This window comes from Antechinus flavipes, chromosome 2 (assembly GCF_016432865.1).
Source record: "Antechinus flavipes isolate AdamAnt ecotype Samford, QLD, Australia chromosome 2, AdamAnt_v2, whole genome shotgun sequence".
In the NCBI taxonomy this organism is placed as follows: domain Eukaryota; kingdom Metazoa; phylum Chordata; class Mammalia; order Dasyuromorphia; family Dasyuridae; genus Antechinus; species Antechinus flavipes.
The window spans coordinates 274,637,508-274,661,440 of NC_067399.1; the positions used below are offsets into that span (position 1 = coordinate 274,637,508).

The 23,933-nt window shown below is 38.9% G+C and overlaps 1 protein-coding gene across 3 annotated transcripts in view; it reads left to right on the forward strand.

The window, feature by feature from the left end:
• Positions 1-745: 745 nt before the first annotated feature.
• The window catches only part of MAPKBP1 (mitogen-activated protein kinase binding protein 1), a 79,476-nt gene continuing 56,288 nt past the window's right edge, over positions 746-23,933 (forward strand). For 2 of the 3 annotated variants that reach the window (XM_051977126.1, XM_051977127.1), the window contains exons 1-2: positions 746-866; positions 1,335-1,550. In XM_051977126.1, the coding sequence (XP_051833086.1) occupies positions 1,434-1,550 (117 nt within the window). In that variant the 5' untranslated portion in view covers positions 746-866; positions 1,335-1,433. Of the gene's footprint in view, positions 867-1,334; positions 1,551-23,933 lie in introns of those variants that run through there. The other variant, XM_051977129.1, reaches the window with a different exon arrangement.

Below are 23,933 nucleotides of genomic sequence, written 5' to 3' on the forward strand. Positions count from 1 at the left end.
AAATTTTGCTTCAATTTTGCGTCCCAAATTGAACAAGAGACTCTGAAACAGGCTGCAGCCTACACATGTGGGGTGCAACCTTCCTCCATTAGCATGACTGAGCGAACTACATTTACAGCATACCCCATTCCAACTTTCCTCTTCTCTCCCCCTCCCCCCATTCCTGAAGCCAGGTTCTATGAACCTCCTTTTGACAACTGGACTCTCACTTTCCGCTTATCAGAAAGGTCCTTCCCCGCCTAAAAAACAGTTCTGCCCCTCTCAACGCGTGGTAGTCTTCGCAGATGGTGGGGTGAAGAGGGGTTGGGGCATGCTTTCGAGATAGGGCCTATGAATAAAGTAACCTTAGTGGCCAGCAGGGGGCAGATAATACGTCTTGCCGTATAGTGTCCAAATCCCAGACATAGCTACCTATTTCTAAGCCTCAAATTCCTTTCCTATAAAATAATGGGCTCCGTTGGACTTTTAAGGTCTCTTCCCACATTTGCATTTGCTGCAAAACTCTCCCCGTAACTTTATTCACGTTTCTCTCTGGGTCCAGTCTCCCTCCTGCTCTGTCCTTTCAAGCCAGGTCTCTCTCTTCAAACCCCGCCTCCGCAACACCTCCTAAGAGAAGACCGTCCCTCTCCCTGCTGCTCCATTCCCTCCCTGCTGGCCCCTCCCCCTCGTTGGCTCCTCCCCTGGTGGTCCCGCCCCCTCCCGGCACCAGCACCCCTAGGGAGGGAGTCTCGGATGCAGCCGCCGTTCGCGTTTTGAGCCGTCTGTGCCGCCATAGCTGCCTGTAGCCGCAGTTGCGGCGAAACAGGAGTTCCGACCGCGATGCCCGAGGGACCTGCGAACGGGACAGTCTCCGATTCCTGGGGCTGGTGAGGAGGGGAGGGGCCTCTGAGTGTAGGGGGTGTGTGTGGGGGCCGCTGACCGGAGGCCAGGGATTCTGGAGAAGCCGGGGGAGGGGGACGGGGACGAAGAAGGGGTAGGAGCGGTTTCGGGAGAGGGGGAGGGGGAGATGAGAGCGGCCGGCGCTGGGCCGGGGTCTTGGGGCTGCTCGGGCCGGCTCCGCTGCCCCCCCTCCCTTCAGCTCCCCCTCATTCCACCCCTTGCCGCGCGTTGCCATGGGAACATTCGCGGGAATCACCCCGGGCTCCCTCCGGGCACTAACTGATGTGCGGGCCTGAGGGCTTGCTCACTCTCTCGGGGTTTCTGGGCTTCTCCCCTTCCCCTCCGCGTCTTCGCTTCTGACGTTTTGGCAGCTCACTGCGGGCCGGGGTGTAGCGTAGAAAATACCGCAGAGCCAGGCCGGGGCCGGGCTGATGTAATGACCCCCGCCCATCTAGGTCGCTGCTGGGCCAGATCCGAAGACCCTATGGAATGAGGAGCGCGTGCCGAGGCTGGGGATCCGCCTGAACCCCTGCGCCTTTCGGGGTTCCCTCATCATGATGTCTATGGAAGGTTCCACCATAACCAGCCGGATCAAGAACTTACTCAGGTCCCCATCTATAAAATTGCGCAGGAGCAAGACTGGTAGCCGGAGGGAGGATATCAGCACCAAGGTGAGGTCTGGTTCACTTTCTGGAGGGAACAAGAAAAGATTAGGAGGTGGACCGGGTGGAGAGACTGAGACTTAAGATCACTGTAGAGAAATGGGAGTAAGGCGTTCTGATTTCCAGTCATAGTCTCCTCACTGCAGATTGAGTGTGCTTGGGTAAGCTGCTTGTCTTGTGGTGACTCAGTTTCCCTTCCTGGGAGGGGATAGTGGTAGCTTGCGTGCCCTTTTAGAAACTGAGCTGTGACTAATGCAGTCTTTCCCGAGGGCTGCGGAGGAGCAGGTGAGAATTCTATGCAGCAGGAAGAGGATTATGAAAACATTTGGCCTGGGGGTTTGGCTTGGAGTTCAGGTGCTCTCCTTGGTAACAGCTTCTGAACTTCCGGCTAATTTATGCCAAAACATAAACGAAATTTGAAATTCGGAACAAAAGAAAATCGAAAAGGAATCTGCCTGGTTTCTGCTGGCACGATAGAGTTGATGCCCATCAGAAAGTGGAAATAGTCTCTTTGCTACCTATCAGCAAAGTGTAGTAATTATCTCATTTCAGAGTCTGGAGGAGAAGAGGGCTCTGAAAACCTCTGGCTACAAAAGGATCCTGGGAATTAAACCTTGAAGTTAGCCCTTTCATTTCTTCCCTCTCTTTTCGTTTTGTGTTCTGCTTCATGTGCTGGACACATTTGCTGGACGGGCAATCTTGGGAATGCCAAAGTAGAGTAAAGTTTGATCCTTGAGGAAAACCAGAGGTTCAGTTCCACAGGATCAGATTAGACTTTTGCGTCTTATTAGGCCTGTAAATACAACAGCTCTGTGAGGCAGAAAAACTGCTACAGGGAGAGGTGTTTTGAGACAGCTATATTTTATTGCTTTGCCTGCATCTCTTCATTGGGTCAGCAAATCTGGCAGCTAGTGATTTAGTGCTCTACTCTCCAGTGTGGTAGAGTTTTAAGAGAGCTTTGTTCAGATCCCTGTGCCTTAGGAGAACCTTACTTGGACTTAGTGAGTAAACGGCCTTTCTGTGTATTTTACCAAAGAAACTGCCCTGGATTGAAACTGACCCTGAGTTTTTGTACTGCTATTGTTTTGAGAATTGTTACTCTCCAATGCAGTTTGCTGTGATCGCTATAAATATAAATTTGATTCCAACTGATTCCACTTTGTGGTACCTTTGACTAAATTACTTATGTTTCCTTAAGTCTCTCAGTTTCTTAAACTACATGACTTCTGAGGTTCCTTCTAGCTCTATGGTCTTATGATCTTATTTATTTGTTTATATCAGATTTTTGTGAATATTGACTTATCTTTAGAAATACTAGTGTAGATCCTTGACAAGTAGCTTGGAAATGATCAGCATTTACAAACCTATCTCTATCCTGTGTGTGATGGCTGATAATAGTGAAATTTGGAGGACTTTATATAAGGAGCTTAATTAGCAAGTAGTATGATGCTGATTTCATTTTTGCCCTAGAAGTTTGGAAGCTCTGTGGAAATTTCCACTTTCTGGTTCTTTTCTGGAAGAGAATTTAATACAGATCTTGGAAATCCACATTTGAAATCTTATTGTAGCTTTCCCTAATCTAGAGCCACATGGTTATAGAAAGTTTGTGTACCTTTGATCAAAAAGGGCGAGGCAGTGTTCTGCGTAAATGGGGACTACTAGAAAAGGTCTTCAGTGTCTAAAAGAATAGCAGCTGCTTTTGTGTGACTGTATTCCTAAAGACCAGGATCTATCAGCTGACATGAAGATGAAAAATAGTCTTTTATATCTGGCAATTGCTAAAGACTTTAAAAAATATATTGACCAGAAACTCCATATTTATGCTGAGAATCTCATGATCATCCAAACAGCTTATGAAATACTGCAGTTGACAGATACTGATATTAGATGTTAATAGTAATTGATTACTGAGGGAACTCTAGTGGTGCTTGTGGATTTAGTTCTAAAAGAAAATTTACCAATGAAGATACTAGGGCCCTATGTTGTCATCTTTTCAAGATAAGAAGGAAAATAAAATCCACATGTTACTTCCCTGGTAAATCAGTGACAATAGTTTTATTGTAGCATTAGGACAGCCCAAATGAGATTTTAAATGGTTTTGAAATAAATTCTGAAGGAGACTTCTATATTTCCTATGTTCATCTGTCTCAACTGTTGAGAAACAATCAGCTCATTAGCAGGTAAAAATTAGCCAGTGTGATGTGGATTTGTCTCTTTTTGGATTTATCTTACTTTTAGCAGAATCTGGGAATCTACTTTATCTGAAACTTGAATGTAAAATTAGATTTTGGAAGCAGAGCCAATCAGGGAATCTTTTCTGGTCCCTAGGTCACCTAAATATAGAGAATTCAACATAGGAGAGAATAAAGGTTGCTACTTGTTCCTTACTTCCTGCTCCTGGGTTTTCTATGATCAGAAAGTTGAGATAGCAAGCAGTGACTCCACTTTGGAGAAATCTGTGGAAGACCTGTAAAAGCTTCTGAAAGCTGAAAAGTCTTTACAGTTTCAGAATTGGTATTATAAAAAAAATTAAAACTGATCACAAAATAGAAAATTTTGATTACATCAAATTAAAAAGCCTTTGTACAAACAAAACTAATGCAAACAAGATTAGAAGGGAAGCAACAAACTGGGAAAACATCTTCACAGTTAAAGGTTCTGATAAAGGCCTCATTTCCAAAATATATAGAAAACTGACTCAAATTTATAAGAAATCAAGCCATTCTCCAATTGATAAATGGTCAAAGGATATGAACAGACAATTTTCAGAGGATGAAATTGAAACTATTACCACTCATATGAAAGAGTGTTCCAAATCATTATTGATCAGAGAAATGCAAATTAAGACAACTCTGAGATACCACTACACACCTGTCAGATTGGCTAAGATGACAGGAAAAAATAATGATGAATGTTGGAGGGGATGCGGGAAAACTGGGACACTAATGCATTGTTGGTGGAGTTGTGAACGAATCCAACCATTCTGGAGAGCAATCTGGAATTATGCCCAAAAAATTATCAAATTGTGCATACCCTTTGATCCAGCAGTGTTTCTATTGGGCTTATATCCCAAAGAAATACTAAAGAAGGGAAAGGGACCTGTATGTGCCAAAATGTTTGTAGCAGTCCTATTTGTAGTGGCTAGAAACTGGAAAATGAATGGATGCCCATCAATTGGAGAATGGCTGGGTAAATTGTGGTATATGAATGTTATGGAATATTATTGTTCTGTAAGAAATGACCAGCAGGATGAATACAGAGAGGACTGGTGAGACTTACATGAACTGATGCTAAGTGAAATGAGCAGAACCAGGAGATCATTATACACTTCGACAACGATATTGTATGAGGACATATTTTGATGGAAGTGGATTTCTTTGACAAAGAGACCTAACTGAGTTTCAATTGATAAATGACGGACAAAAGCAGCTACACCCAAAGAAAGAACACTGGGAAACGAATGTGAACTATCTGCATTTTTGTTTTTCTTCCCGGGTTATTTATACCTTCTGAATCCAATTCTCCCTATGCAACAAGAGAACTGTTCAGTTCTGCAAACATATATTGTATCTAGGATATACTGCAACATATCCAACATATAAAGGACTGCTCGCCATCTAGGGGAGGGGGTGGAGGGAGGGAGGGGAAAAAAATCGGAACAGAAACGAGTGCAAAGGATAATGTTGTAAAAAAAAAAATTACCCTGGCATGGATTCTGTCAATATAAAGTAATTATTAAATAAAAAAAAATTAAAACTGAAGACTGATACTCTCAGTTAAGTTGTGCATTTAGCTACTTTTGCTCAATCAGAATATATGAGTGCTTACATTGTATGTCTTGCACTGTGAAAGGAGCTCTGGAAAGGAAAACAAGATCTAGCATCTCTTATCCTCATTGCTTCCAGTTTAATCGGGGAAAACAGGATACACTGGAGAAACTTTGTGTTCTTCAGTTGTATTTTATCAGTTAATGCAAATGAGTTAAATATGTGGGTTGGAGGAATACTGAGGAAAATGGAAGTTAAGTGGTATTAAACATGGCAAGCTTCTCTAAGGAGAGTGAGTTTTGAAAAAAAGATTATATGGAGATGAAGGATACTGGATTACAAAAGACTGGAGGGGAGACTATTCCAGGAAAAAAGGAAAGCCATGTACGGAGCAGAGGTGAAAACAGATGAGTTAAGGACCGAGAATATAATAATATCAACTTGGGAGGAGGAAAGGGTCTTTTTAGTTAAGTAATGGAAAAATGAAATTGTTGAACTTGTGAGGAGGAGTTAAGGGGTGTTTGAACAGAGGTCCCTTCTCCAGTGTGGAACATTTAAATTTTATTCAATAAGGACAGGGATGGGAAATCTTCCTTTTGGTGACTTAATGCCATTTTATTGCATGTTAGTATAAATATACATATCTGGGCAAATAGAAACTGGAATTTTGATTTTGATTATTGAGTATATAATTACATAGACCACTGTCCTGAAGGGAACTTTTTGGAACTACTTTTGGTTTTCTAGTGAAAAAAGATTTCTCATCTTTGCAATAAGGAATTGGGGACAATAGATCATGGCACTGTGAGAGAAGAGCAATGTGTTTAAAAAAAAAACTATTAATCTTACTTAGGTTAAATGCTGTCTCTTGGGGCTGTAGGAGAATAAAATCATCTAAGTACCTTCCCTGCTTTAGACTCTTGCTTCCAAGTCTCACTTTTTCATAATGTATTGATTTTCCCAGAGTTACAGGGTGGTATTTAGTCATATCTTCAAGAAGGGTTTGTAGGTTTCATAGAAAGGAAAGGTTGAAATATACTTAGGTTATTACTGATTATTTGATTGCTTTATACTTTTAAGTACTTAGTGATATTCTGGAATCTTTCTGCTCTCTGATGAAGGAAACTTTTTAATCTTCAAAGCCCATGCCACTTTTTTGGGTGCCTGTGCTCTGCATGTTTCTAGTTTATCACCTGGGTCCATAATTAGAGGTTTTTTAGTGGGTTCTTCCACTAAAAGTTCTTCTCTTTTAGAGTATCCATATCAGTATTGTGTCGTCTAAGAGATGACATCTAAGAATGAGGCAAAAGAAAATTTTAGAATTGCCAAGCACTTTCATTCCAGTCTTAGGCCAACTCCAAAAAAGTAGATGCTTTAGGTATTATTAACCCGTTAGGGTCAGAGAGAATTAGAGCTCAGTAACCTTAAGGGTCATTGAATTCAACAGCTTCATTTTAAAGATGAAGACGGATTAAGTGACTTAATTGATTACATAGCCAATTAGTGTTAGTGATAAGATTTAAAACCAGGTCTTCTGATATCTCATCCAGCATTGTTCACTATGCCACACTGTGTTTCTTGGCATTTGTCCTAGAGAATATGAATGTCAGTTACCCTGGAAAATCCCTATTACAGCCATAGATCTTGAAACAAAAGTTCTCAAATTTTTTGTGTCCCATGGACTTTTTTAAAGTCTGGTGAAGCCTCTTAACCTCTTCTCTGAGGCAGCCAGGTGGTGTAATGGGTAGAGCACTGGGCCTGGGGTCAGGAAAACCTGAGTTCAAATCCAGCTATCCAGGGCAAGTTACTTAGCCTGTGTTTATCTTCTTCATCTTATTGTCTTCACCTCTAAAATGAGGATCAAGTTGTTATGAAGATCACAGCCAGATAATATTTGGGAGGTGCTTAGCATATTCCTTTCTTCCTTCTCCCCGCCCCCCTCAGTGTTTTTAAATACATAAAATACCGCATCACAAAGGAAACTAAAGTTATTGAAAATAAAGGCATAATTTTTTTCTCACCTTTGTTCACAGGCCCTCTGAAAATGTATCTGCAGGTCCCTAGTTAAGAACTCTTCTTGGTCTAGAGGATGTGATGGTCATTTAACTTTGAATGACCTAGATTCAGAGCTGACACTAGAAGCTTTAATAATTTAGCAGAAGCTTCCTAAGGGGATAGGAATAATGAATTCTTTGGTCAGATTCAATTTTCACTATGCTGATTCAGTCAGTGTTCTACTACCCAATTTTCTTGGGACTTATGGGAATTGCTAGTTTTCTGTGACTAACACTCAGGGCCCATTCCTGGGCTTTTTTTTTTCCTGTTGACTAGAATAGGGGACAAAGTTGAGCCCCTTGGCTTCCAGCAACTCTGACTGAATTTTTTCTATATGAAATCTTGGACAAGCCTTTTCGGAATCTATTTCTTGTCTCTGAATGTATATTTGCTTCACTGAGTCAGTGAAAAAAAATCAAACATTTATTTGTAGAATGTCTTAATATCTTCAGAACAAATATTCTAAAATAGGAATTGTCCCCAGGCCTTTTAATTAAAGTCTTCATTAGCCTTTAGAAAACTAATCTCAGCAGAATTGGGAGGCTCCTCTTCTGTCATTAGGACCTAATACCTTTTCCTCTGCTGCCTAAAATAGCTCAGGCTGGTAGAGTCACAAATTGGCTTATTCTTGGTCTGCTGGCTTCTAGCATACAAGGAATTAACAGCATTGCTCTTTTCCAAATTTCCCGCTATAAATTAGGACATTTTGTGTCACAATTTTCTTTCCTTTGAGAGATATCTGATATCTTTGGGGACCACTAACATTTTTCTTTTCCACTAGTTACCTGTACCTACATACTCGTTTTCTTACTTGTGAAAACATTAGCAGAGATAAGGCTTTATTTATCTTGATCTTTATCCTCACCCCCTTAGTTCAAAGCTAGACCTATTGCTGTTATTGTTGCCTTTGTTTGGAGAACTGCTGTAGGCCTGAATTTCAGGACTTGTGTTAATTCAAAATAATCTTCCTTGGGATCCTGGCTTTATAACTGGCTATAGAATACATCTAGTTTTCACTTCACCTGTAGGCAGTAAGCATGATAGAAAAAACAAAGGGCTGTGAGCATTTTGGATTTTATTTGCTTTTTCACTTGCCTTATGCCCTATTTTTTGTCTTTGTCTTTCCGTAATAACAGAGTTCTTAGCATCTTGGATATATAATTGAGTTGCCAAGGACCATCTTTTTGGAAGTTTGAATTTACATTTGTATTTGTATTCAAACTGAAGTTGCCTAATTAATGCTTGGTTTTGAGAACTTGTTTATGAATTAAAATATAAGGAAATTTTGTCACTTGGAAATCAATTTGCTGGCAATACCTCCAAATTTAGATAAACTAGGCCACAGATTACAAATATAAGGTTTGTCATTGGACTTGCACTCATCCTTTCCAGCTTTGTAGGAACCTGCCAGAGCTTGTATTCTACTATCATAGCCTCAAATCAGAATATTTTGTTTCAGAGTAGGATCTTAGGAAAAGATCTAAGAAATATGCATATTATTTCTTATTCTAACTCTAATCTCATTTTTCCCTCTTCAAAAAGTGGTGAATGTGTGAAACAGGATCTTGGGTGGGTCCATAGGACCAGTATTTTCATATGTTCAGATTTTCCAAGTTTCTGTTTACTTTTTGCCAGTGACTGTATCAGCAAAGTCTTCATTACTGAATTGGCCACAATATTTTCCCCTGGTATTGAAGGACATTTAAAGAATGCACTTGGGGTATTGGCTAACTTCTTTCTACCATCCAAGCAATAAATTCTGTCCCTCCCATTTCAGAGAGAACTTCTATAGTGCTTTTTTCCCCCTTCCAGTTCCTGTAAAGAATTCTCTAATCTTCAGTTATTGTATTTGCTAACCCTTATTTTCCTTTCACCTCCAAAACTGGAATGAAGTTGAATATTTTGTTAATTGTCTCCTTGTTCCTTTCATTTCTACCAAAGTCCTTTACTTGAAAATCTTGGGAATGGTCTTTCATGGTGCTTCATGACTAAGTTCTGGTCTTGCAACCCTCTCAGAAATTTTGACACAAAAACTTGATACTGAAGTCTCCTATGTACTTATAGATTTGAATATTATTAATAAACAAATATGTATTTATCTGTCACTGTGCTAAGTACTTGTACATAAAGAAAGATAACACAAAAACAGTCCCTACCTTTAAAGAGCTTACATTCTAATGGGGAAATAAGCATGTAAATAAATAGCCACAGAAACATATAGACAGAGTAAAAGGAAAGTAACTTTAAAGAACAAGGCTTAAGTGGCTTAGGAGGCAAAATGGCATTTAACCTAATTGAAGGAAGCTAAGGTTGTCAAGAGGTGGAGGTGAGAAGGGAGTATTCCAGGCAAGCAGAGACAGCCAGTGATGCTAAAAGAGAGCTGAAGTATTCAAGGTACTTGCTGTCCCTAGATTTTGGAGGGCATGAAGGAGAGAAAGATTTGAAAGATTCAAAAGTAAAGGCCTTGAAATGGGAAGAGCTTTAAAATGCCAAAGAGAGGGTTCCTATTTGATTCTGAAAGTAATAAGGAACCATTGAATTTTATTGAGCAGGAAGGTAACGTTGTCAGATATATGCTTTGGGAAAAAAAAAAATCACTTCATATTTGAGTTCCCTAGACTACCTAATTTCCTTCCATCTGCCTATCTTAAAGTGCCCTGGCCAGGTTCCCAGTTCTCCTCTGCGAGGTCTCAATTTCTAGGGACCCAGATGGCCATATTGGAAATACTGTCATTTTCTGGAGAAGAGGAGTCTATATGTGATATCTCAGTGTTCTGGTCTACAAATCATCTGAATTACAGGCTGTGTGTGTGTCTGTGTGTGTGTAGTGGGTAGGGGGTGGGGGGAGTGCGCAGTAAGAACAAGAATTTCCCCTTATATGGGAATAAGGAGAAGGAAAGATTAGCTGTGGTCTTTTCTTTACCACCTAGACCTTACCTACTGCTTCATTTGTGCTTTTTGGTGAACTTAATGCATTATCTGCATTACATTGGTATTATCCGCCCGTGAGATATAGCACTCTGACAACAGGAATTAATTTAGTCTTTTTTATCTCCCTTGGTGCCCAGTAAGATGTTTTGCATGTAATAGGAGTTTGATAAATTTTCACTGAAAGAATTGACTTTAATAAGTTGTGAACCTATGTGTGGAGGTCATGGATACCGCTTATTAGAATAGCTGATGTAACTTGATTCCCTAATCCCTTTTTGGTGAAGTAAATGCAATTTCTTTTGACCAAGTTGGGATGCCTGGGAACCCAGGCATCATTATCCATTAAAAAATTGGTTTTCATTTTTAAAAATTTAATATTTATTTTTTCTCAATTACAAGTAAAAACAATTCCTTTTTTCAAATTTTGAGTTCCGAATAGTCTTCTTCCACCTTCACCCTTCACTGAGAAGGTAAGCAATTCGACATAGATTATACATGGGTAGTCATGAAACACATTTTCATGTAAGTTGTTATGAAAGAAAATAGACAAAGAAATCCCAAGAAAAACAAAGAAAAAGTGTATTCGATCTTTTTTTAAAAAACTTTTAAAAAACCTGTTTTTAAGCAATTAATTATTATTTATTTTCCTCTCTAACCAGTTTTCTCTGCCCCTCAACTCCTTGTCTTCCTTACCCACATTATTTTTCCTTAACAATATTTTATTTTTCAAAGTCTATGTAAAAAGAATTTTCAACATTAATTTTTGTGAAATGTTTTTGTGACCCTCCCAAGACAGTAAGTAATCTGATATAGGTTAAACATGTAACAATATTTTTAAACTTATTTTGATATTTGTCATGTTGTGCAAGAAAAATCATTCCAAAAGGAAAAAACCACAAGAAAGAAAAAGTAAACAAACCAAAAAAGGTAAAACATTATATTTCAAACCATATTCAGTCTCCATAGTTTTCTCTCTGGATGCAGATGATATTTTCCATCCTATTAGATGGGAATTATTTATTTCCATCCGATTTTATTGTATGTCTATTAGAATTATCTTGAATCTCTTCATTGCTGAGAAGAGCTAAGTCTATCATAGTTGATCATCACATAATCTTGCTGTTACTGTGTATTATGTTCTCCTGGTTCTGCACACTTCCCTCAGTGTCAGTTTTTATAAGTCTTTCCTGTCTTTTCTGAAATCAGCCTGATCATAATTTCTTATAGAACAATTATTTTCCATTACATTCATATACCATAACTTATTTAGCCATTCTCCAGTTTGGTGGACATCCTCAATTTCCAATTCCTTGCCACTGCAAAAAGAGCAAACATTTTTGCACATGTGTGTCCCTTTCCCTTCCTTATGATCTCTTTGGGATACAAGCCCAGTAAAAACATTGCTGGGTCAAAGGGTAGGCACAGTTTTGATTGCCCTTTGGGCAGAGTTCCAAATTGCTCTCCAGAATGGTTGGATCAGTTCACAATTCCACCAATAATGTATCAGTGTATCAATGTATCCCACATCTGCTCTAACATTTGTCATTATCTTTTCCTATCATTTTAGCCAACCGCAGAGGTGTGAGGTGCAACCCTAGAGTTGCCTTAATTTACATTTCTCTAATCAATAGTGATTTAAAGCATGACTAGAAATGGCTTTAATTTCTTCATTTGAAAGTTTTGTTCATATTATTTGATAATTTATCAATTGAAGAATGACTTGTATTCTTATAAATTTGAGATATTTATCAGAAACACTGGCCATAAAAATAGTTTCTCAGCTTTCTGCTTCCCTTCTAATTGTAGTGTCTCTTAACGCTACCCTAACCTTGTAGCTCCCCTTTGAGCTACTCTTAATGCCCGTCTGTCATTGGCCAGGCTAGGCCACACTTAACCTGTCTTTGGGCATCAACCCAGATAACACAGAGACAGACCACCAGGAGGTAGGGGTGAAGCGAAAGAGCTTTATTCTTAGCACATATTTATACCCTCCTGAGGATCCTTGAGAAGCGGAAGTCCTCTAGGAACCTGGCATAATGGGATTGGCCCGAGAAGAGGGAGGGAGGCTTGCTAGGTTTTGAGAGCGCCAAGGAGGGAGACAGTGTACCTGGGGTCAGACACCGCCTCCTGGGGCTATGCCCCACCTCCATGTAGGACTCACCTGCCCCTCAATACTTCTTATCCCTCAGATCCTCCCACATGCCTTGAGCTTCATTCCTTGCTCCCAGAGACTTTTAAACCCTTACATTAATCTTGACTGTATTGGGTTTGTTTGTTCAAAATCTTTTCAATTTAATGTAATTAAAATTATCTATTTTGCCTTTCATAATGTTCTTTGGTTCTTCTTTGGCCATAAATTCCTCCTTTCTCCAAAGATCTGACAGGTAAACTATCCCTTGGTCTCTTAATTTGCTTATAAATACACACATTTCTATTTCTGTGCACCCTGCTAGGGTCCGTATAGAGTATGAACACAAGGGATGGATGCTGACATAGTACAGCTGTGTGATTTCTAGCTGACCATAAATCACAACCAGTTGCTTTTTCTCTATCCTAAGAATACAGACAGAAGTCATGGTGTGTGTCTTGGTAATTGAAAACTCGTTTGTCCCTTAGTCACTAGGTTGGAAGTGGAGCACCCTCCTAGCGTGACTGCTCTGCCCTTCTTCTCTGGGCCTCTTCTACCTTCCACCTTCATCTGTTTCTGTTTGTGACCATGACAGACAGAGCACAGAGCTTTCATTTTAATTCCTGTGAGACATGAATTGTGTCCAAACACAGATATTTTCCATAGAGGAAACTGGAGCCGAGGTACCTCATGCCAAGGGTGATATGAGTGTTGATTGTTGGGATTTTGTGGAGTAGGAAAAGGAGCATAAGCTACATTGCCTGTCTTCTTATCCTTTGGGGCTGCTTTACATTCTCTTTGCCTCATCAGATTTGCAGTTTGGGTTTCATTTACTCTGACTCCAATAAGCAGTGAAGGCAGTGTAGGGATTGTGATGGGATTTTCCCTATCAGCCACAGGCAGCCGGCCTATCAAATAATGAGGAGCTCCTCAGCCAGGGGAGTTGGGTGGGAGCACTACTTTTGTGATTGTTACCGGGAGAGTCTAGGAGGGAGCGTTTCAGAAACTTTGAATCACTTAGAAGTTTCAGAGGCTGTTTAAGTGATGTCAACCCCAGGTGAGAAGTATAGTTGTCTCTCTCATGGATTAGCTTCAAGGTAAGCTGCAACAGTGTACTCCCTCTAGCTTAGGGGAAGTATAAAAGCAGCCAGTGTGATAACCATCTTAGCCTGGATAGACAAGTACCTGTTCTTTTTGTTTTCCCCTCAGGGGTCCCACTTGGACTCTAAAGTTTTTTTTTTTTTTTTTTTTAAATTTTTTTGAAGGCTGGCTTTAGAGATTGGACTTGGGATTGAACTAAATCGTGTCTCCAGAAATGGATGGCCTTGGTGGTAAAAGTGGGTGATAAGAAAAGAAAGAGAGAGAGATTATAACAAGTTGGTGTTTTTTGGTACAGCTTCTTCTTTGTCCAGCTTTTATTCATTTTCTCAGTTCTTTTGTCTGTAAATAGCAGTGACCCTATTTCCAGTTCATTTTCTTGTCAGCATTCTCAATGTTAAGGACCTTAACTATTAAAGATGAATAGTTAACATCTCTTTGTAATAACAGTTATTGTAGAGTCAATTCCAGGACCAAAGAAAAACCACACCAGCACACTAATAGAATTATTTTAAACACCTGGATAGATCAGAGACTACTGAAATAATAATTTAGCTTTTAACAGTAACAGCTGAACTTGTTTCTTCTTTTTGCAGTAACTAATATTAAAAAGTCCACTTTTAAAAAGTCAAAAGTTCTCTTTCAGCTTTTGATTAAAGAGGAGGAAGAGAGTAATTCTGACCTGCATAATCCAGTGTTTTTATGTATCTTGTATTGAACTAAATGAAATGTTTTAGTTTTAGTTTTTAAAAATCAAGATGAATTACACTAAAAAGCAGTCAGATTGATTAATTGTAATGACCAATCTCAGTCCCACAGAACAGATAATGAAATAGTCATCTTTCCTCCTAGTTAAAGAGATGGAGAACATAGATAGGGAATATGGAGTAGGGAGTATGAAAGCCAGTTGGTTTTGCTTACAAACATCATTTTTCAAAGAACACTGAGGAAAAAACCATGTAAGCAAAACATGGTTTTTTTCCCAGTGTTCTTTGAAAAATGATGTTTGGAGCAAAGAGAAGACAGGAGAACTACTATGGTGTAAAAAGCAACAGGCAGCAGCAAAACTAATAGGACAAGTCATATTTCCTATTTAAAGCCAAATCATTAGTTAAAAAATAAATGTTTTGTTAAAACAATTGTGAATGTAATTATATAATTTATAGCTGTGATTATTTGATTGAAAAAGTATATCCAATACAAGAAGCTTTATGGTTGAAGAATTTAAATTTGTTACTTTTGCTTTTGATGTCTTTTTCCCACAGCATGACAAAAATACCTGGTTAACTTAGTTGCAGATAATTCATTTCTCATTTACTTCCCAGACATCTGCTTCAGTTAGCTTTGGTAAACAAAATGATGCAGTTTTGGCTTTTTGGTGCACCAGTTTGCACATTATTTCAGTACTTAAAAGATCTGTCATTTTTGTCAGTCTACTTCCATCAAAACAAATTGTGATTCTTCTGCCATTCACTTAACTCCATTTGCCTTAGGGGGAAAAAAAGGACAAAAGAAAAATACAAATATACATATACCCACATATACATATGTAGGTATATGCATACATATACATAATGTATACATATGTGTATTGCCTTCAAAAAAGATTAGTTTTTTAGAAGGCACAGAATAATAAGTACAGATTATTACAGAAAGGTGTGGTTAAGATCTTCTGACAAAGCTCTGGAGGACTTCAGTAGACCGGAAACTATGACTTTTTCATATTGTGAAGTGACAGCTTAGCACATCTGGAGTATTATGTTTAGTTCTGAGTGTCAAGTTGTTAGAAGGAAGGTAACCAGATGAGTGAAAGGCTTTAAATTCATATTATATGAGAGTCAGTTGAGGGAAGTGGAGGTATTTAACTTGATGAAGAGAAGGCTCAGGAGCACGTGTGAAAACTGTATTCTAATGTGCAGAAGAAAACCTTAGATAAATAGAATCAGAAACAGCGAATGGAAGTTGCAAAGAGACAATTTAGGCTTGACATCAGGAAACTTCCTAACCAGTGTATTTGTATTAAAGTAGAAGAGGCTTCCAGAATGGATAGTGGGTTTCTTCTCTCTAGAGGTTTTCAGGCAGAGTGGAGGACCTTTTTCCAGTCAGGTGTGTTATGCTAGGGATTCCTTTTGGGCCTGGCTTGGATTAGAGAACCACTGAGATCTCTTCCAGCTCTCAGTTCTGTAATTCTGTATACTGTTTTCTGTCCTGCCCTTAATTTTGACTCTGGTGAGTATATATGACATTCTCTAAGTGATAAAATTTCTCCCTTCAGTATAGTTAATTCTACTTTCTAGAAGTCCAGGAGCAGAATAGAATAGTGTGACAGGCAGCATTATCCCGACATATTAGGGGAAAAAAGATTCCTGTATAAGAAAAATCCATCCTTACTGATATTGAATAGGGATTTTGGAGATTTGCATTCTTGACCAGTTACTGAGTTCTCACCCCAGCCTGAGCTTCTGTTTCTTCATCAGTAAAGTGGGGATAATGATACCTGCCCTGCCTACTTTGCAGAATTGTTGTGACATTCAAAGGAATGATGTATTTAAAAAGTGGTGAGAAATGAGAAATGCAGAGATTTAGAAGATGGCTCTTGGCCTAGAGAAAATGAATCTAGTAGGGGAGATAGGGCATATTCACAGCTTTTTATAGTCCAGGGTAACACAGATTATTTCTCTGCAAAGATGGGTGAAGAGGAAGGAGAGAGATTAGAGAAGACTTTTGAGTGTGGTTCATTCACTTCATCCACAAGTACTTATTATGTGCCAAGCATTATGATAGGCACTGGGGTTATAGACAAAAATGAAATAGTTCTTGCCCTTGAGGAACTTATTTTCCATTAAGGGAAAACAAACAGATAAGTGTACAAAATAAATATGAAGTAGTTTTTAAAGGAACTAAGAGTCTTGTAGGCAGAGATAGTGGGGAAGATAATTCCATTTGCAGGGATTGGCATAATCCAATCAATTTTTTTGAAAATTTATATAGGCACAAAACCTTTTTTAAATAAAAAAATTTTTTTGCTTTTCTTAGCACATTTTTCATTTTAAAACTCTACATAAAACTCTACACCAGATTTTAGGTCTTTTTATTTATTATGGTCTTTTTATTATATAGGGTCATTTGTCTAGCCATTTCATTTTGTAGTTGAGGGAATGGAGACTTAAGAGAAGTTAATGTATTTTCCCAAGACCACATAAAGTGAGCAGGAAATGCACTGGAATTCTGAAACTTTAACCTCCCCTCTCCCTCATAGACAAGTGGAAATAGAGTAGCAGATGGTTCTAATCTTTTCACATTGATGAGCTTGAGTTTGGAGATCTTGAGAGAGGAAAAGTCAAAGCCCCAACAGGCTGGGTAGAAAATTTTTTTAGGGGAAAAAAAAGAAAGAAAACTTCCTTGATCTGAAACAGGGATGACAATCCTGAGATGGGTGACTCTCATGGATCATTAGAAAAGCCTCTGAGCACTCCCACTGTTACTTTCACATAGAGCACTGCCACTATGAATGCTTTAGGCTGCAGGCAAATGGAGGTGAGGGAAAGTACATCAATTGGCTGGCTAAACAAATTGTGGTATATGAATGCAGTAGATTATATGACTTGATGAAAAATATGAAGAGTTCAGAGAAATTAGGGCAGGCTTATATGGTAGACTGAGCAGCTGGGTGCCACAATGGATGGAGTGCTGAGCCCTGACTCAGGAAGACCTGAGTTCAATTATGACCTCAGACATTTACTAGTTGTGTGGCCCTGGGCAAGTCATTTCATCCTGTTTGCCTAGGTTTTTCATCTGTTAAGTGAGCTGGAGAAGGAAATGGCCGACCACTCACAGTATCTTGGTCAAGGAAACTCCAAATGGGTCACAAAGAGTAAGGTATGACTAAAATGTTTGAACAGCAACAGCAACAGATCATATTTGTCTCATACTGATTTGATAATTAGAGACAGGAAGAAAACAAGATCTTCAAAGACCATCTAATAGTTAACAAAAGGAGATTTACTTATAGCCACAGAATAGAAAGATGTAAGATTAGTTCATTTGGATTTTGTCTCTGTGGTCATTCTGGCCTGCTAATCAGAAATCTAAGAAGCTCTTGATTCTACTCCTCCTTACTGCCTTTTTTACCTAGGCCACCAGGTAGCTATGTGGTTCAAGCAAACTTCATTGTCCTGGGCTAGTTAAGTTTTGATGCCAGTTTCAGTACTGTTTTAAGGAAAGACTAGTTGATCCTTCAGGGTTAGAATTTAAAAACATTGCTTCTACTCCAAGTCCAGTAGAGGTCCTCTAGAGGATCTTCCACCTCTTAAATAGCTTTAAGGCCATTACAGAGCAGCACTGACCCCAAAGATGCAAGAAGCTTAGCATAAGCAGCACTGAAATGAGAGGTGAAGGGAGTAGAACTCTTTAACAGAAAGATAGCAGCAATGTAGTAATAATCTCTTGAGGGAATGACCAAATATGGAAGGGAATGAAAATCAGAAATCCCAGGTTTTACTCCCCACCTCCACTCTTTGAAAGGACTGAGTCTGGATATTAATGATCTGGTCCATGTGGTGGATGATAGGTGCCCAAATCCTTATACTTCACAGTGAATTCATGATGTAAAAATGGTGACAGTGAGCAGGTGAAGAAGTGCAATACCAAGAACGTCATGTCTACAGGACAGTTGAGTCATTCATTCTGATCATGGTTTAGGATCATCTTTGGTAAGGTGGGCAATACTGTCTTGCATTAATAGCTTGTTCTATTGTCTGGAGTGATCTTGAAAATTTCCCTGTGCTACTTCCTCTGTTTCCCTTACTTACCCCACAATCAGGATTTCCCTTCTTTGGGAGTCCCTATCTGCAGTCAAGGCAGAAAACAGGAATGTGGAAATGGAATACTAAATCTTTGTCCCTTTGGAGGCCTGTGCTGAGAGACTGCTCCATTTCTTCTGGGGAGTTTTGCCTTTTCTCTATTATCAGAAAGCTAACCGCTGACGTAGATATTACAAATTATTCCAATTTCTTCTGTAGCTTCTGTTGGGTATGTGGAAAAGTTAGTGTTTGGTGCCCCTCGAAATGGGTTAAATCTCTTCTAAACTAGGTTGTTGACCTCCCCCTCCCCCCTTATTTCTCCAGCAACTCCCACAAACATAAAGTCCACAGAGGATGTGGAAGTACAGATAACAAGCAGTTTCAACAAAATCACCGTATTTGACATCAAGATAATTATGGAGACTGAATGTGGATCAAAGTATAATATCTTCACCTTTTTTTGTTTGTGTGCTTTTTCTTTCTCCTGGTCTGATCTTCTTGTACAGCATATATTGAAATATGTTTAAAAGTATTGTATATGTTTAACCTATATGAGATTGTTTGCTGTCTTAGGGAAGGAGGGAAAGAGAAAAAACTTGGAACACAAAATCTTACAAAAATGAATGTTGAAAACTATTTTTACAAGTATTTGGAAAAATAAAATAGTTTTGAAAAAAAACAAATACATTCAAATCTCACAGTGTACACACTAATTTACAAAACCTCTGCTAAGAAGAGAAATGGATTATTTTCTTAAGTTCCCTAGGGCCAATCTTGGTCATTATAAAGTTTTCATGGTTCATTTGTGTTTTGTTCCTCCTTTTTTTACATTGTTGTCATTGTGTATATCATTTTCCTAGTTCTGCTTGCTTCAGCCTTCTCAGTTTCACATCAATTCTTATGTGAAAGTGACACTACATTAGGATAGAGTTTGTTCCGCTATTTCTCATCTATTTTGTTTCTGGTCCTTCACTATCATAAAAAAGTGCTGCTATGATTATAAACTCTTTTCTTTGCCCTACTTGTAGGAATTGACATAAGCCTTTTGATCTCTGAAGCAATGACATCTTTAGTCAGTTTTTAAACTTAATTTCATGTTGGAGGAGACATGGAAAAACTGGGACATTAATACATTATTGGTGGAGTTGTGAACAAATCCAATCATTCTGAAAAGCATTCTGGAAATATGCTCAAAAAATTACTCTTTGACCTAGTGGTGTTTCTTTTGGGCTTATATCCTAAAGGAATGAAAGGGCCCCACATGTGCAAAACTGTTTGTGGCAGCCCTTTTTGTAATGGCAAGAAACTGGAAACTGAGTGGATGCCCATCAGTTGGAGAATGGCTGAGTAAATTGTCGTTTATGCATGTTATGGAACATTATTGTTCTGTAAGAACAAACATGTTTAACATATACTGGATTGCTTGCCATCTAGGGGAGGGAATGGGGGGAAGGAGGAGAAAATCTGAAACACAAGGCTATGCAAGGGTCACTGTTGTCAAATTGTCCATGCATATGTTTTGAAAATAAAAAGCTTTAAAAATTTAAAAAAACAAGCAAAACTTAATTTCAAATTATTTTCTGGAATGTCTGGATCATTTCACAGCTCCACTATCAATGACTCATGTGCCTGTCTTCTCCAACATTGATTTTTGTTCCCTGCAAGAGTGTGAGGTGAAACCTTAGATATATTTTTATTTGAATTTGTTATAATTGATGATTTGGAGTCCTGTTTTATATGCTTGGTAATAGTTTAAACATTTTTTGTAAATTCTGGCATTTTGAAGAAAGTAACATAAGATTATCAATCCTCCATTTTAAGGCCAACTTTATAAATAGGTGAAGTTGGGTCTATGTGGTATGATTTAATGGACACCAAGAAGAGTTCTTACCTATTTCCAAAAAACACTTGGTCCATTGCTTTACTGAAATTATACTTTTAAAACCTAAAGTGTAGAGGACAGTTTGCTGATGCAGTGGATAGAACAACAGCCCTGGAGTCAGGAGTATCTCAATTCGCATTCAGCCTCAGTCACTAGCTATGTGACCCTGGGCTAGTCACTTAACCCCAGTTGCTCCAGTACCTTATAAAAGCTAGTTTTATTAAAGAGACAAGCAGGGAAGACTTGAAAGCTGATTAGCTGAAGAAGAAAGTGCTCTAGGATAAAGAAAAGACAACACAGCCTTTAGGGTTCCAGAGAGAGATCTAGAAATCTTGTTTTCTCCCTCCCGATAACTGTAGGAAAGGAATCGGGGATGAGACTAATGCTAGGGATGAGACTAATGCTAGGACACTACTATCTGCATTTCACAATTCTTGAGTTCCATATTCATGGGCAGATAGAGGAGATTCTTGTCACTTATCGGTTGCCCCGTTTCTTATTTCACTCATTTCTTTTCCAGATGGGTACTGCTATATATATTACAACCTAGTCTTTTAGCTAGTTTCTCTTTTTGAGGCTCCTACTCCCTTTTCTCTTCCATTTGTATACAAAATTTGATTCTCCAGCTTGAGACAATATAATATTCATTACCATGGAAACTGCTGTCAGCAGTCCAAGTTAGTCTGGTGAGCTCCTCCAGTATGAGCACAGTGTGGGTGAGCTCTAACCACATGGGGTTCCCTCTCTGGGCATTGAAGAACATAGGCTCTCTCCACTCTTTTGCCTTGAAATTTCAGCCTCTTTTCAATGGGGAGATGAAGTACTTAGCTACTCACTTAGACGCCTTTAGCTGCCTAAATAAGAATGCTTATTCCTGAATGATGTCTTGTAGAACTGTGTTATTTCTGCCTTGTGTCTCCTCCTTTTGCCATGACTCTTAAGGCCACCCTGGCTGCCCAGTTGTTTTTTTAAGACCCAGAAACAGATTAGTGGCATTAAAGCACTTGATCTCTCCTGCTTCACACTGTTAAGGTTGCTTAGGAAGTATGCCCTTGATAGAAGTATCCTTGTACTTCCTCTGTGAGCACAGGTACCCTTGTACCTGTTAGCATTGTGTTCTCTTCCTAAGGCCAGGTAAAACTTTGATTTGATTTCTTAAAACTGGTATAAAAATGAAAGAAATTCTTTTTATTTCTTTGTATCCTTAGGGACTTTTATCTAGATCAGAGCTTCTTAAATTTTTCCAACCTGTGACCTCTTTGCATCCGAGAAATTTTTATGTGACCCTGGACTTACAGATATATAAAATAGGTATGCAAATCAAACATTTACTGATAATAAATCATAACTTTGCAACTCCCATATTCAGTATAAGATCCCATGAGGTCACAAGCCACATTTTAAGAAGCTGAAAATTAGATCATTGTTTTTCAGAATGGGGGCTCACATAACTCTATCTATGATCAATCAATGGGAGAATGGGAATGAGTTAACCACCCTGCCTGTGATAGCCAGTTCTGGGCCTTGTTCTCCCTTGCTGTTCCCTTTCTGGTGGTTGTACAAACCCCCAATCTTTCTCTTTCTATCCTGTTGTGAACCCCTCAGGGCAATTATAACCTAAGTTGGGTACCTGAACTAGCACTGAGCCACTGCTGTTCATCTTCCCAGATCCTAGGGGCACATTGATTGACCCTATGTTGGGGGCAAATGGCCAGTTAGTGAAAACTTCCTACCCCTTTTTATTTTAAGTTGGATAGAGTAAATTGAACCAGATGAACTGGAAAAGAGGTGTTTTAGTGCAGTGGTGTCAGATTCAAATAGAAACAGATTTCTGTTGGCCACATATTGACTTAAAAAACCACAAATTATCATTATTTTGCATAATCTCCCAATTTTATTTTAATTTGACTCTGCCACAGAGTTTTGCATGAGCTTGATCCTCTGGCTTAATGAATAGAGAGCAATATTTGGAGTCAGGAAAATTTGAATTCAAATTTACTAGCTGTATTGATTCTGAGCAAGTCACTTCTCTCCATCTCTCAGAGAGTTGAATTCAGTGATCTCTGAGATCTTCCAGTTTTAAATTTGTAATCCAGTGATTGGACTGTAGTCCTTATCACAGATCTCATTTTATTATCTTTCCCCTGCAAACCCATTCCTCTTCCAAACTTTCTTCCAATTCTTTCTTACTATCTTTAGGAACATTATTCCACTCAACCTCCCTTGCATTAACTCCTGCATCTTTGTCCTTTTCTTTCTACTTTTGCAGCTGCCACAGGAATTCAGGCCCCTCATACTCTGCTAGATTTTGGTAATAGCCTCTTAATAATTTGACTCTCTGACTCTCTCACCAATTCATATCCACACAATTGCCAAAATAAATTTTTTTTTAAGTCCAGAGACCTAAATTAAATTCTTCTTTTACTAATTTATATTTTTGCTTTATAATAGAAATAACAGCATAGTAACATGTATGTTATTTATAAATAAGTAAATGTATAATTAAGCATTAACATTTATATATCTTTTTAAGGTTTGCAAATATTTTTAGAAAGATTTCATTTTATCCTCACAAAAACCCTGAGAGGTAGGTATTGTTATTATCTTCATTTTATGAATGAGGAAACTTGAGGCAGACATTAAGTGGTTCTCTCAGGGCCTAATAAGTGTCTGAATCTGGATTTGAATACTAGTCGTCCTGATCACAGACCCATGTGGTCTGTCTACTGTGCCAACTGGCTGCACATATTGTCCCCAAGTTTTTATTTATGGGGATGTCATCAAAAGTTTGGAAATCTCTGGTCTAGATGCTCTCTAAGGTCATCTTTTGGAGAAGCTGAGGATATCCTAATCTTCCTAGCAGAGGAGACTGACTTAATTCCAAGTAATTGGACTACAGAATGGAGAGCTTAATATTTGTCTTGTTTGGGATTGTTGGTATCAGAGAATTCTCTTGCTATAAAGAAAGAAAAGTTATCAATTAGTGAAGCCAGTGAAGTGGAACATCTGATCCACCTTCATTGCATTTGGGCCTAGAAATCTGGAAACCTCTCTAAAGAGCTGGAATTAGTGGATCTAATGCAGGAACTTCTGATAGTCCCGTATCTGTGAGTGAGTATTGCCCTAGAAAGATATAGTTATTCTTAACCTGAGGGAAGGGAGGGAAAGGAAAAGTGAAGTCTGCCTTGGGCAGGTCTCTGACATGTTTGTGTAAGGAAATAGCCAACCACAGTTTGGCTAACTGTGACTTATATCTCAGGTATTTATAATTTGGTGGGGGGCGGGGATGAGGGGGGGAGGGAAGGGCTGAGAAATAGAGGGAGGAGGACTGCGGAAGCACACAGCTTGTCACAGCAGCTATTGCAGAGAATAGCTCCCATCAGATGCTGGTTTTTCCTCACTCCTGCTAATGTATATGAAGTCCCATCCATTCTTAGGTGATCTTGGCCTTTAGTGGGCTTTAACTTTCACTAAGTCTTAGAGGAAGAACTGCTTCCCTAATATTACAGATTTCTTCTATGACCCCCCCTTACCCAATATGAGGGAAGCAATTTGGTTTAGTCTTTGCATTTTGACTGTTGTAATGATTGGGGGTTAGTGGACCAAAAAGTCATTGCTGAGAATTTTTTCTTGGGTTATGTTTTGGAATCTGTAGAAATCTCAGGTCTTGGGATCTCCTAGGATCAACTTTATCTTTTATATACTTTTTTAATTATAGCTTTTTATTTA